The sequence below is a fragment of the Ictalurus furcatus genome, chromosome 7 (assembly GCF_023375685.1).
Source record: "Ictalurus furcatus strain D&B chromosome 7, Billie_1.0, whole genome shotgun sequence".
NCBI lineage: Eukaryota > Metazoa > Chordata > Actinopteri > Siluriformes > Ictaluridae > Ictalurus > Ictalurus furcatus.
The window spans coordinates 31,727,092-31,740,263 of NC_071261.1; the positions used below are offsets into that span (position 1 = coordinate 31,727,092).

Below are 13,172 nucleotides of genomic sequence, written 5' to 3' on the forward strand. Positions count from 1 at the left end.
ACTTAGAGGGTGGGTGAGGCCTTCTTCTTCTATAAACTTATGGTGCTTATAACGTCACCTACCGGATGGATCAATTTTATTTTCTTTTGTTCTGATTGGACAGGTTATGTATGTGTGCGTGTGTGTGTGTGTGTGTGTGTGTGTGTGTGTGTGTGTGTGTGCGTGTGTGCGTCATATTTTTGGTAGGATGTGTACAGAAATTCATTATTAAACATTTACTTATTTTCATCAGCCTTATGTATGTATGTGTTTGTGTGTGTGTGTGTGTGTGTGTGTGTGATATTTTTGATTGGATGTGTATGGAAATTCATTATTAATCATTTACTTATTTTTCATCATGCTTATGTATATGTGTGTGTGTGTGTGTGGCTGTGTGTGTGTGTGTGTGTGTGTGTGTGGGTGTGTGTGTGTGTGTGTGGCTGTGTGTGTGTCTGTGTCTGTTTGTGTGTGTGTGTGTGTCTGCGGCATTTCTTCGGAGCTATAGGAAAAGCTATAGGAATGAACATGCATCAGTAATTATCATTGACCTTTTTTGACCTAGGCCTAACTTATTACGAAGCGTAGACGGAGACAAGCGCGGGTGAGCGGAGAGATGACGTGAGGAAGAATCCAGAACGAGAATCGAGTCGGGACCGAACAGGTAAGCTGTGTATCAGGGACGTAGGCAAAAGCGTAGTGAGAGACGAGCGTGAAGTCGAGCACCAGGGAAAACACTTCTAATGAAATGGGCTTGGTAAACAAACAGAGACGAGGCTGCTGAGCGGTTACTTCGCAAGCAGCTAATGCTAGGGAGGCCCTTATATAACCTCAGGTGTTTGCAGGTGTTCGTGATTAGAACTCTGGCGAACTCGAGCGCGGGTATGACTGGGAAGTGTAGTCCTCCTCCGCCACGTCCCTGGGCGGCACTACACTTTGTGAGCTGCCGCGCCGATTTCGCCGTGACGTAACAGAGCCCCCCCCCAAAAGGGCTCACTCCGGGAGCCGAAGTTCCCCGAGGCCCCCCCCCCCCTCCGGGGGGCCGCTTTGTCTGGATGAGCCGCGTGGAAGTCCTTACGCAGGCCTGCGTCCAGAATGTCTCGGGCTGGGACCCAGCACTGTTCATCTGGTCCATACCCCTCCCAGTCTACCAGATACTGGAGTCCCCCTCTCCTCCGTCTGGAGTCTAAAATGTCGCGGACGCGGTAGGCTGGGCGGCCTTCTATCTCCAACGGTTCCGGTGGGGAATCCTCCGGCACCGCTGTGGCCAAGGGGCCTGAGATCACAGGTTTGAGAAGTGAGACGTGGAAAGACGGGGCGATGCGACTGTGTCTCGGAAGGTCCAGACGATACGTGACTTCATTAATTTGCCTCAGAATTCGGAAGGGCCCGATATACTTCGGTTGAAGTTTTGTGCCCGTGAGGGGTCTCAAATCTCTTGTGGAGAGTCACACCCTGTCCTCGGGTCGATAAATAGGGTGAGCCCTCCGGCGCCAGTCGGCCTTTCGTTTAGCGATGTGGGACGCCTGCACCAGCTGTTGATGGGCACGCTCCCAGACCTGTTCACTTCGGCGGAACCACTCATCCACTGCTGGTGAGTCCGTGTGAGATGCGTTCCAGGGGAATAATGGCGGTTGGTAACCCAAGACACACTGGAACAGGGTGAGCTGGGTGGCGGAATGCCGTAGCGAGTTCTGGGCGTATTCCGCCCATGGTAGGTACTGACTCCAGTCCCCTGGGTTGGCAGAGCAGTAAGTCCGAAGGAACCATATGACTTCCTGGTTGGCCCGTTCTGCCTGTCCGTTAGCTTGGGGGTGGTAACCGGACGTGAGATTAATGGCGACCCCCATCTTCTTCATAAAGCTGGCCCAAACCCGCGATGTGAACTGTGGCCCCCTATCAGTCACAATCTCCTCGGGGGTGCCAAAGTAGCGAAAGACGTGTTGAAACAGGAGTTCCGCCGTGGTGAAGGCAGATGGGATGGCTGGTAATGGAATTAAGCGCAGGGACTTCGAGAACCGATCTACGACCACCAGTATCGCGGAGTTCCCCTGCGACTTCGGCAAGTCGGTTATGAAATCGAGGGCCAGATGGGACCACGGACGTTCAGGTATGGGTAAGGGCACCAACTTCCCAGCCGGGAGCGCACGTGGGCCCTCGGACTGAGCGCAAGAGGAACACGAGGATACGATGAGCTGAACCTCTCTGGGCATGTTGGGCCACCAGTACTTCTCGGCCAGCAGTTGGTAAGTCCGGGTGGCCCGTGGCGAAAGTAGTGTGGGCCCAGGTGATGAGTTCGAGACGGTACCGCTTAGGCACGAACTGTTTGTCGGGAGGACAGGCTGCTGGGATTCTTGCGCTGGGAATACGGGCTATGTTCTGTGCTAGGGGCCACTCCAGGGCGCCCACTATGCAGGAGGGAGGCAAAATGTAACTCTCTTTTTCCGTCGGCCGCTCTGGGGCATAAATGCGAGACAGAGCGTCGGCCTTTGTATTCTTTGAACCAGGACGGTAAGACAGGGTGAACTGGAACCTGGAGAAGAATAAGGACCAGCGGGCTTGGCGAGGAGTGAGCCGTTTGGCGGTTCGTAGATATTCCAAATTCTTATGGTCCGTGAAGATAACAAATGGGTGTACTGCCCCCTCCAACCAGTGTCTCCACTCTTCTAGGGCCAGCTTGATGGCCAGAAGTTCACGGTTCCCCACATCATAGTTGCGCTCTGCTGGCGACAACTTCCGGGAAAAAAGGCCACGGGGTGTAACTTGGGACTCTCGCCAAACCTTTGCGATAGAATTGGTCCCGCTCCCACCTCCGACGCGTCGACCTCCACGACAAACGGCCTGGAGGGAATCGGGTGTCTGAGAATGGGAGCCGTGGTGAAAGCCCGCTTAAGTCTCTCCAGAGCGTGGGTGTCCTCACCGCAGTAGAAGCACCGGAACTCATTGCGTCTTCTCTCCCTCTTCTCCTCGCGGGACCGTGGCCTTCCGAGCTGCATGGGTTCGCTTGCTGCGCCCGGCTCAGCTGGCAGTAAACCGTGCGGTATGGGACAATTGGTACGGCGCAGACAATCCAGCCTTATGGTCATATCCACGAGGTCATCAAAAGTTAGCTGTTCACCCCGACAGGTCAACTCATGCAGTAACTCCGGATCGAGGCCACGGCGGAACGCGGTCTTAGGGGCTGGTTCATTCCAGCCACTTCGGGCAGCGATAGTGGGAAACTCTAGCGCGTACTCTCTTGCAGTACGAGAGCCCTGTTTGAGTTGCATGAGCTCATCACCAGTCTCCCAGCCATCAGGAGAATGGTCAAAGGCACACTGGAACCGGCAAGGAAGTCATCTAAGGAGGGTCTGACACCACCTCCTCGCTCCCACTCAGCCGTGGCCCATGCCAAGGCTGTTCCGGAGAGTAATTCCATAAAATGGGTCAACTTACGGACCTCAGGCATCTCTGGGTGACTCTCGAAGAACAGCGCACATTGTAACATGAAGCCCTTGCATCGCTCTGGCTCCCCAGCGTATCTCTCTGGTGTGGGCAGAGGCGGGTTGTGCGCCGGCGGTGCAGGAGTGTGAACAGCCGGCGCTGGAATGTGCGCAGCTGGTGTCGGCTGAACATGCGCTGGGGCAGTCGGCGGTGGTGACGCGAGGGCCGGGGGCGTGGCGTTGGTGGATGCGGAAACGCCCAGTCGCGAGACTTCGGCATGCAACGCGGATATCTCATCCCGGTACACCGCTAGCGCGCGGTTTTGTTCCAGGATGACACGTTCCCAATCCGAGGTTCCCACTGCCTCCATAGTATGGCGGAGTAATCTGTTATGAAGCATGGACGGAGACAAGCGCGGGCGAGCGGAGAGATGACGTGAGGAAGAATCCAGAACGAGAATCGAGTCGGGACCGAACAGGTAAGCTGTGTATCAGGGACGTAGGCAAAAGCGTAGTGAGAGACGAGCGTGAAGTCGAGCACCAGGGAAAACACTTCTAATGAAATGGGCTTGGTAAACAAACAGAGACGAGGCTGCTGAGCGGTTACTTCGCAAGCAGCTAATGCTAGGGAGGCCCTTATATAACCTCAGGTGTTTGCAGGTGTTCGTGATTAGAACTCTGGCGAACTCGAGCGCGGGTATGACTGGGAAGTGTAGTCCTCCTCCGCCACGTCCCTGGGCGGCGCTACACTATGTGAGCTGCCGCGCCGATTTCGCCGTGTCGTAACATAACTCAGGAAAAACAACTAACAACCTAAGCAGGGAGGGGCGGGGGTTATACGCATGTGAAAGCTATAGCTATGAACATGCAGCAATAATTATCATTGACCTTTTTGACCTAGGCCTAACTCATGAGCGTATCACAATCTATGGGAAAGGAAACAACTTGTGTGTGCGTGTGTCTGGAATACATCGGAACCGGATTTAACGTAATTATAAGTGATTATGATGACCCTTTGACCTGTCATTATATTTAATTATAATGATTATGACCTTTGACCTATACCTGTCACATCCAATTAGTGATTTTCTATGGCTTACATAATATACAAATTATATTATATATAATAAGAGATATTGTTTCTTTTTAATGTAGGCTGTCCTTCTACATTTTTTTATTTGAACATAATGTTTTCAGTTGAAATGAATTTGATATGCATTGAGGTTGGGGATATTTTCATTTAGATTTAATGTATATTAAAGTTATAGCAAACTAGGGGTGTGATGAAGCCTGAAGCCTGTGACTCATGCTGTGGTGATGCTCGATGGTTTGAGGCTTCTTGAGACACATCTCGCTGAACTGCCCCCACTATTAACACTGATATTGCACATACAGTTATAAACAAGTATAACCCTGTCCTCAGGGTCAGAGAGGGAGAAGGAGGTTAAAATGTGGTTGGCATCAGTTAGCATTCATGATTTTTTTATTTATTTATTTTTGAGATGTATGTCATCTTATGATGTCTGTATGATGCGTGATGTACAGATCAACAAGATCAACTGCCACCAGGATAAAGCACTTAATGAAGATGAATTTTTTTTAAAAAAATGTATGGTGTTAAGAATATTATCTCTTTGACCACAAGGTGGAGCCCACGAACAAAGGAAATCCACTTGTTTGCACCTGACAGCAGTGATCTGGTACATGAGCTGGTACATTTTTATTAACTCTGGCTGTGATGTATAAACCTGATAGCAGTGTGACAGAATACATTGATGAACACTGTCAGTAAATCAAAGTTTGACAGTGAAACCTTGTGTTTCACTTTATAAGTAGCTTTTGATTGTCTGAATCACTGCCACTGCTGTAATGTTAATGTCCTGTGTTGTGTTTTGGACATTTTCAGTGTTATGTAAGTCCTGTACATCAGTGTACCAGTGTGTAGACATGCAGAAAGAGTAATATCGCTTCTGTTTGATTCCTCATTTACTCCTGAACTTTACTGCACTGACATCCTCTACTTACACTGAATAATACTGCAGGATCCAGTTTCTGCTTTTAGCAACAGAAATAAAGTACACATTGTCATGGTTAATTTTTATTATTTCGGCTCAATACATGTTTTACTACTACAGACTTGATTGTATAAAAATACAAAACAGAAATGTTGATATTTAAAAAGGAACAGGAGTAGTTGTTCACTTGAGTTTACTTGTACTTCATGTGATACATTATTGCAACACTCCACGCATAAATCTCCTCTCCCAACTACAATTAAAGTTCACTCAGCTGAAAAGAAAAGTCAAACAAAATATAAAATACACACCTCAAGGCTGCTCTCAACACTCAGCACCAAAATGATGATCAGCAATGTTACATGAAATAGTCTGAGGTTTTAATAGCTCATTTACACATTTTCATTTCAAACATAGCATGATAGATTTTATCTTTTTTTTTTTTTTTTTTTTGCAGAAGCACATCTCAATCCTCAAACACTCCGTCAAAATATTAGCTTTTGTCATCTGTTTTTTATTTTAAAGAATATTTTACTTGTTTATTTTTACTCAGTACTTTGCATTAGCAACGTTTGCAGGCATTAGCTAAACAAATCAAGTCAGAACAACAAAGCTGTCTGTGTTAACAGTATGAAATTAAAGCAACAAATCAGTTTTATTATAACATTCCCAAAATAACCTTAAAGAAAACAGCATTGCATCCTCTTTTAAAACATGAAGTTTGCTCACTCCTCTATGACTGCATTCTCCATTCTCCTTTCATTAGTTTCAGCTGTTAAAGACAACAACAAGGTCATTTTAATTGCAGGTTTATTCCAGGCGTTTATGGCAGAAAATCAACCGAACTGCATTTGATATCGTCCTAAACACAGTTTAAAGGGTGTTTGTTTTAATGCTTATGAAGGACAGTGAAGTGACACGTGACAGAGCTTCAGGAAAAGATGTGTTAGAAATAAACATCATTCATTCAGTCATCTTCAGTAACTGCAAAATGTAGGTCAGAGATTCTTTATCAATTATTACAAACACTTTATTAGTGTCCTATTGCTCTATTAAATGCTACCTCTTCCTTTTACAACCTTGTGTATTATTATTGTCATTATCTAATGCCTGCATGAATAATTATATCCATCATTTATTATATTAGCTACAATATATTTGTTATGTAAGTTACAATGTGTTTTAAATATAAATAATGTGACAAGATGTGTATTTTCTAAAAGACTGGAGTTATTTGTAATTTTTTAGATGCTTTGTCACACTGATTGAAGCGTCTGTCACGTGTAAATTCACCCTTTTTTCTGGCAGTAATTAAAGTTAGTTTGTTCGTTATGTGAAACGTACTGAAAGAGTTCTTACCTCGAGCTCTGTAACATTTGACCAGCAGAATGATGGTCACCAGCAGATACGGAGAGGCCGTCACTACACTACTGATCAGCATGAGCACTGAGAATGGAGCTTCTACACCTGATGGACCTGACGCAGGATAAAATAATCATTATAATAACACTTTATTCATGATGAACTGTTTGTATGTTTTACTCAAACTGCAGTAGAAATAAATCCATTTACACTAGTACACACAGACACACAACAGCATGTGAACACACTGCATATTTACACAGAATTACATGAACTAAGCACTATAGATTACATTAAGTAAAGATACTGAGTTCAACACATTCAGTCACAGTTGTATTTAAATGAATACTGTAATGATTTCTCACCTCTGACTGAGACCCAGCTTTTGGGTGACTCTCCTCTCTCTGGGTGTTTACAGTGGTAGAAACCTTCATCTGACTTTGAGACAGTTCGGATGATCATCTCTCCTGTAGTCTGGTTCTGGAGAACTGATCCATCTTTATAGAAATCAGCTCGGAGGTTTGAGGGCTTTGTGTTGTGATATAAACAGTGTAGAGTCAGAGGATATCCCTCAGTCACAGGATGGACAGGACTCTCCAGGATCACATCCCCATCTAGAACACAGAAAATCATATGTACAACAAAAAGGATTACAACATGAATATTTCTTTATATAAACAGTGACTAATTATATAAATATCCTTAGTTTATGGTGTGTAATACAATAACTAATTGATATGTATTATAGTGTAAAGCCAATACTGACTGAAAGTTACAGAGACTGCAGTTATTTGAACAAACTCTGATCAACACTACTTGATTTCAGTGTGAAACTCATTAGTGTTATTGTGTTTGTGGTGTTGAATTGGATGAAAACTCTTCAGGAGTGTAAAACTAGAGTTGTGTAGAGTCACATTACAGCCTCATTCAGTGTTTTACCTGCTCTACCGTAGCTGATTCAGCTCATGAGAGAAACTCCACTGTGCCGTTCTGTTGCTGTCTTCAGGTAATATTAAAATGACAAAACATTCAGAACTTTCAAAACATTACTGAGATAAACCAGTTCAGTGTGTCTTGTTGAACAGTTCTCCCAGTTGGAAACTCAGAGTTCTGAATATTCTGTAATGAAACATTCCCCTTTTCCTTTAACAATAAACACACTACATGAAGACTCACCATGCACTGTGATGTTGACAGGATTACTGTTTCCTCCAGATTCAGACTCACACCAGTGAACTCCAGTGTAGAATGTGTAGAGGAAGCTGATATTACATGTAGATCCTGTAACTGATCCCCGCCATGAACAATCTGACCCTCTCTCACTGTGTGTGTATCGAATCACTCTCCATCCAGTGGAGTTACTCTGGTCCTCACAGCTCAGTGAGAGAGAGTCTCTAGTAAAGTGTTGAGCTCTGCTGGGATTGATGATCAGAGACAGTGGAGGAGATTCACCTTAAACACAGAACATTATAATTCACGTGTTATTATGATTGTGTTTTCATGACATAACTTACACTGAACACATTTACACCTCGTTTAATTAAACAGTGCTATTTGAATGAGAATAATCCTCTACCAGTGCTTAGGGCTATTCAACTGCCTTAAACATTCCTCACTCAGGAGGGTGAATATAAAGATTTTTACACCAAACTGTGAGTCTCCAAATTTAAAATCAATGCTGTGTACATTTATATATTTTATTTAAGTATCTATATTCAATAATGCAACACACCAGTGATCCATAGTGGCTGTCGAAGGCTGTACTCTGTGGAAAAGGGTCGTTCTTCTCTCTTTCCTCTGCACATATAAACTCCTGTGTGATTAAGAGCAGCAGGACTGAGAGTGTAGGAGCCTCCAGATCCTCTGCTGCTGTCTGAGAGGGGCACCACTCTATACATGATACGGCCATGATTGTCTCTGTAGGGAATCTCTGTGTACCAGCTGAATGTCCAGTCTGTAGAGGAGTCTGTAACCTCACAGCTTAGAGTCACTGAGTCTCCTTCATTCAGCCAGCTCTGTGGAGATACTCTCAGTACTGGCTGTGGTCTCTCTGTACATACAAATAAATAAACATATAATATAAATATATTACAGAATCTGCACATTTACTTTATACACAACAATCCTGCCATGTCTAAAATATCATCTAAAGAGTACAGAATAGTAACAATACTAAATATTAACATAAAACTAATTACACTGAGTCATTAGACGAGGCATTAGGAATGTGTTCATTCTTCGCGTCCTCATCACTGCATGGTTTATTGTTTGATTAATAAGTAGGATCACCTGTACCCAATGGTCTGTATGTCACATGTGAGTGAATCTGTCACTGAGAAACACACTCAACTGCTTTACTTTAACATCTCACCAGCCACAGATGAATACTTTGTAAAATGATATATTTCAAGATGTGTTTTAGAATAAGAAAAGAAACGAATAGTTATGTAATATATTTATTAACAATCCTTCTGATTTTAAATCTATGATGAAAGAAGTGAAAAATCCTGATGTATCTCTCACTTTATGTGCAAAAGGAGCATTAGTATGGAGTAAAGAGGATGTAAGAGCGCTGTTCACTGACCCTTACTCAGAGACTTTTATTATGAGAGCTCATGTTATTATGAAGCGGCGCAGTTCTCCAGGAAGGAAAAGCCACATTGCAACCACCAGAGCTGTGAGTGTTTGTGTATGCACTGGCACTGTAGACGAACAGCGATGGTGTTATCAGCCTCAAGCTAGTGCTTTGTCCGAAATCGCCTACTGTGATAGTATAGTATATACTATATTCTGAATTCGATACTATATTCTGCACTATATTACGCACTATACACTCTGCCGTCTAATGTATGACTTCAGAAGGCAGGGGCGGATTTAGTGATTTGGGGGCCCTAGGCAAAATGTAGGAATGGAGCCCTCATTTCAGTGTTTTAACATCGATACTTAAATTTTCAGCATATGTTATTTAGCATTAATAACAATAATCAGGGTGAACTGGGACCAAAACGTGGCCCTGGACTTTCTGGCCCAGAGCGGACCTCCACACCCGGTCTACAACACGCCACATCATAACACACCGGCTCATTGATGGTTAGACCAATTTTTAACACCAGTTACTAGAATAAAAATATAACACTATACTGAAACATAAATGCTATTGAACAGATATTAAGTCATATTTGTTAAACAGGCAAACAGAAAACAGAAGAACAGTGTGACAAAGAAAATAAAACAATCAAGACAGCGTGTTAGCTAGTGAGGGGACATCATCTGGGTGCAGTGTAGGAGAGCTGCACCACTCAGCTGTACATCTCCTCAATCAGGACTGAAACTTCATATTTTAGCACTAACATGAATCCACAGCTCATCATTTTACCCCCAAAATAGACCACTACTACTACAACTACTACTACTACTACAACAACTACTACTATAATAATAATAATAATAATAATAATAATAATAATAATAAATTTTATTTTTCTAATATTAATATTATGAAATGAATCTTGATATTAGGCCTATATTAATAAATAAACCTATTTTCTATAAATCTATAACATGAATCCACATCTGAATGGCACACTATCATCATGTGACATTAAACTCATATGATCATGTCTGCAGAGTTCAGCGTTTCATTTGGGAGCAGGTCAAAGTGCACTTTACGTTCCCAGATGATGCGCTCATTCAACTGAAAAAACGAAGTGTGGAAAGATGGACACTTCATGCACTCAACAGTCGCAGCTTTCCTTAAACAGTAAAGTGTACCAATTCATTTTTGTAATCTGTTTGGCTATTTCGCTAAAGTTAGCGCCATCGCATTACGTGCATTTGACGTAATTTGCCGTTGACCGGGAAACAGCATATACTTCCAGTTAGTACAATACTGAAAATGTGCCATTTGAGACAATACTACCCTTCTCAAATTCATACACTAGATAACAGTGTATAGTGCACAGTATAAGTATATAATGAAATGTATGTTATTTGGGACACACTTAAAGTGCACTTTGTTTTTTGGGGTTTTTCCAGTGTGAACACACTAATCACACTATTTATATTACAAAATGGCACAGAATAGTGCATAAGTGTGCAATTTTGGACGTACTATATGACTACTATCCCAAACATACTACATCTACCATGTTAGCATTGTCATGTGACCTTCGACATCATCATAAACACAAAAATCTTAACTGGAACACCAGGTTAAAGCAACCACACTCACGGCAAAATGCACATCAGGAAAGTTAACTGAATCAGTAATTTAATGTGGAGAAAATAACTGAGTTAACTCAGATGAAACAAGTTGACAAACTCTGCATAGTAATGCGCAAACACAAGCTTCTCAGCTCCAATTCAAACCAGACATGTACACATAAATAAACAAATAAATGTAGAATATAACTATATATAATCACCTAGAGCATGTGGCACTGGTGTAAGTGAAATCAGCACTGAAACAGAACAGAAACAGAGAACATGGAAAAGATTTAACGTATGATTGAAAGCAGAATATATTCGACAAACTGATCTCAACTGTAAGGAACCCAATATACTACACTCTCATTTATAATTAAAGTCTAAAAAGACTAAAGTAAATGCCATGGTCTGCAAAGAGCTTACAACAAATGTATGGGCTCACTGTTGAAAAATATTAATCTTCAAAAGAACTTCCAAAACATTACATATACCATGGAACAATAGGAAACCAGAAGTGGAGAAAATGGGGCACTACAGTGACGTTACCAAGAACAGGACGTCCCTCCAAAATTGATGAAAGGAGAAGAGGGAATCATGAGGGAATCATGGATAGCTCCAAATACCAATTTATTTAGCAAAAACTGCAGGCCTCTGTTGTACAGCTGAAGATGAACAAAATATTCACCTTCCAACACAACCACAATCCAAGTCAACAAAGAAATGGCTTCAGGGTCTTGCATTTATAAATGGTAAATGGTCTGAACTTATGTAGTGCTTTTTAACCTTTTTTTGTTCTACAAAGTGCTTTACACTGTCTCATTCACCCATTCACACACACCAATGGCTGCAGAGCTGCCATGCAAGATGCTAGCCTACCATTGGGAGCAACTTGGGGTCCAGTGTTTTGCACAAGGACACTTCGGCATGTGGAGTCACGTGGGCCATGAATCAAACCACCAACCCTACAATTAGAGGTCACCCGCTCTACCACCTGAGCCACAGCCGCCCCTTCAGAAGAAGAAGATAAAGTTTAAGAAGATAAGTTTCGGAATGGCCCAGTCAACCATAATGAAAAGAAGGTCTTTTCATTTAACATCACATTACAAATATATATATTATTATATTATTATAAAATATATTCAACATCAAGTTGTAACTGACAATAACAATTTATATGTGCATTATTATCCACAATACCGAAGTAAATTTGTAAAGACGTGTGACATTTAGTGTTAATGTAATTCCATTAGCATGTCTCCATGTAATGGAGGCTGAGACGGAAGCAAGTGCAGGTTAGGTAGTTTAATACAATAGTCCTAAAGATCAGGAAGAAATCAAGGTACATAGGCAGGCAAGGGTCAATCGAACAGGCAAACAGTCCAAACTAGGCAAAGCAAAGAGACAAGGTCATAAACAAGAACAAGGTTAAAACCAGAATAAACAAACACAAGCTCACGGTATCAAGGATTGGTAACAACAGAGACTGAAGGCAACTGAGTGCATAGGTTACAAAGAGTGAATGCATGGAAGGTCCTTTTAAACTGTGGTTGTGATTGTGCTGTGAATTGGATGCAGGTGTGCGATTAGAATGAAGGTGATTGTTCTGGGAATTTGTCCATGGCGGCCATGTTAGTCGGCCACAGTGCAGGATGGGAAATGTAGTAACTGGTTTGCTGTGAATTGACAGTCTCCTACTTTGTCCGTGACCTGTAAAGGGGGTGTCTTCACCACACCTCCAGAAACCCCCATTCTACATTGCAGTACTGAAGCCCCTGGCGTTTAGTGAAAGCCTCAGGCGAAAACCATGCCTCACCTCCCATCTCTACTGCACACACTTTGTCTCCAACACTCTCTACTACACACACTCTGGCTTTAATTTTCATTTAATGATTAAATGTGAAGAAGATGGCTGATTTTGGCCAACAATTAATTCCACTTAAGTAAGCAAGTGAAACAGCAGTGAAGTTATATTTATCCAGCATAGTTTCGAGTCAGTTATCACACATTCACACCTCTGCCTCTTCTTCACAGCTGAACTCGGGCCAGTTATTTTAAAAAGAAAAGCAACACCACAATGACCAACAGCCTATCTCTGCTCTCAGGCCTCTAACTCAACTAACTAATCTGTAAATAATAATTACTAGTTAAAAATAAACTCTGTGCATCAGTTTGGTATTAGTGTGCATTAGAT

General features: G+C 42.8%; 1 protein-coding gene across 1 annotated transcript in view; it reads right to left on the reverse strand.

Annotated features, from left to right (window-relative positions):
* Positions 1–5,311: 5,311 nt before the first annotated feature.
* Positions 5,312–13,172, reverse strand: part of LOC128610746 (uncharacterized) — a 31,640-nt gene continuing 23,779 nt past the window's right edge. Inside the window, exons 16-22 of the mRNA XM_053630163.1 lie at positions 11,858–11,954; positions 11,200–11,235; positions 8,508–8,825; positions 7,952–8,227; positions 7,141–7,389; positions 6,773–6,889; positions 5,312–6,185 (exon numbers count right to left, since the gene is read on the reverse strand). Coding sequence (XP_053486138.1) covers positions 6,139–6,185; positions 6,773–6,889; positions 7,141–7,389; positions 7,952–8,227; positions 8,508–8,825; positions 11,200–11,235; positions 11,858–11,954 — 1,140 coding nt within the window. The 3' untranslated portion in view covers positions 5,312–6,138. The remainder of the gene's footprint in view (positions 6,186–6,772; positions 6,890–7,140; positions 7,390–7,951; positions 8,228–8,507; positions 8,826–11,199; positions 11,236–11,857; positions 11,955–13,172) is intronic.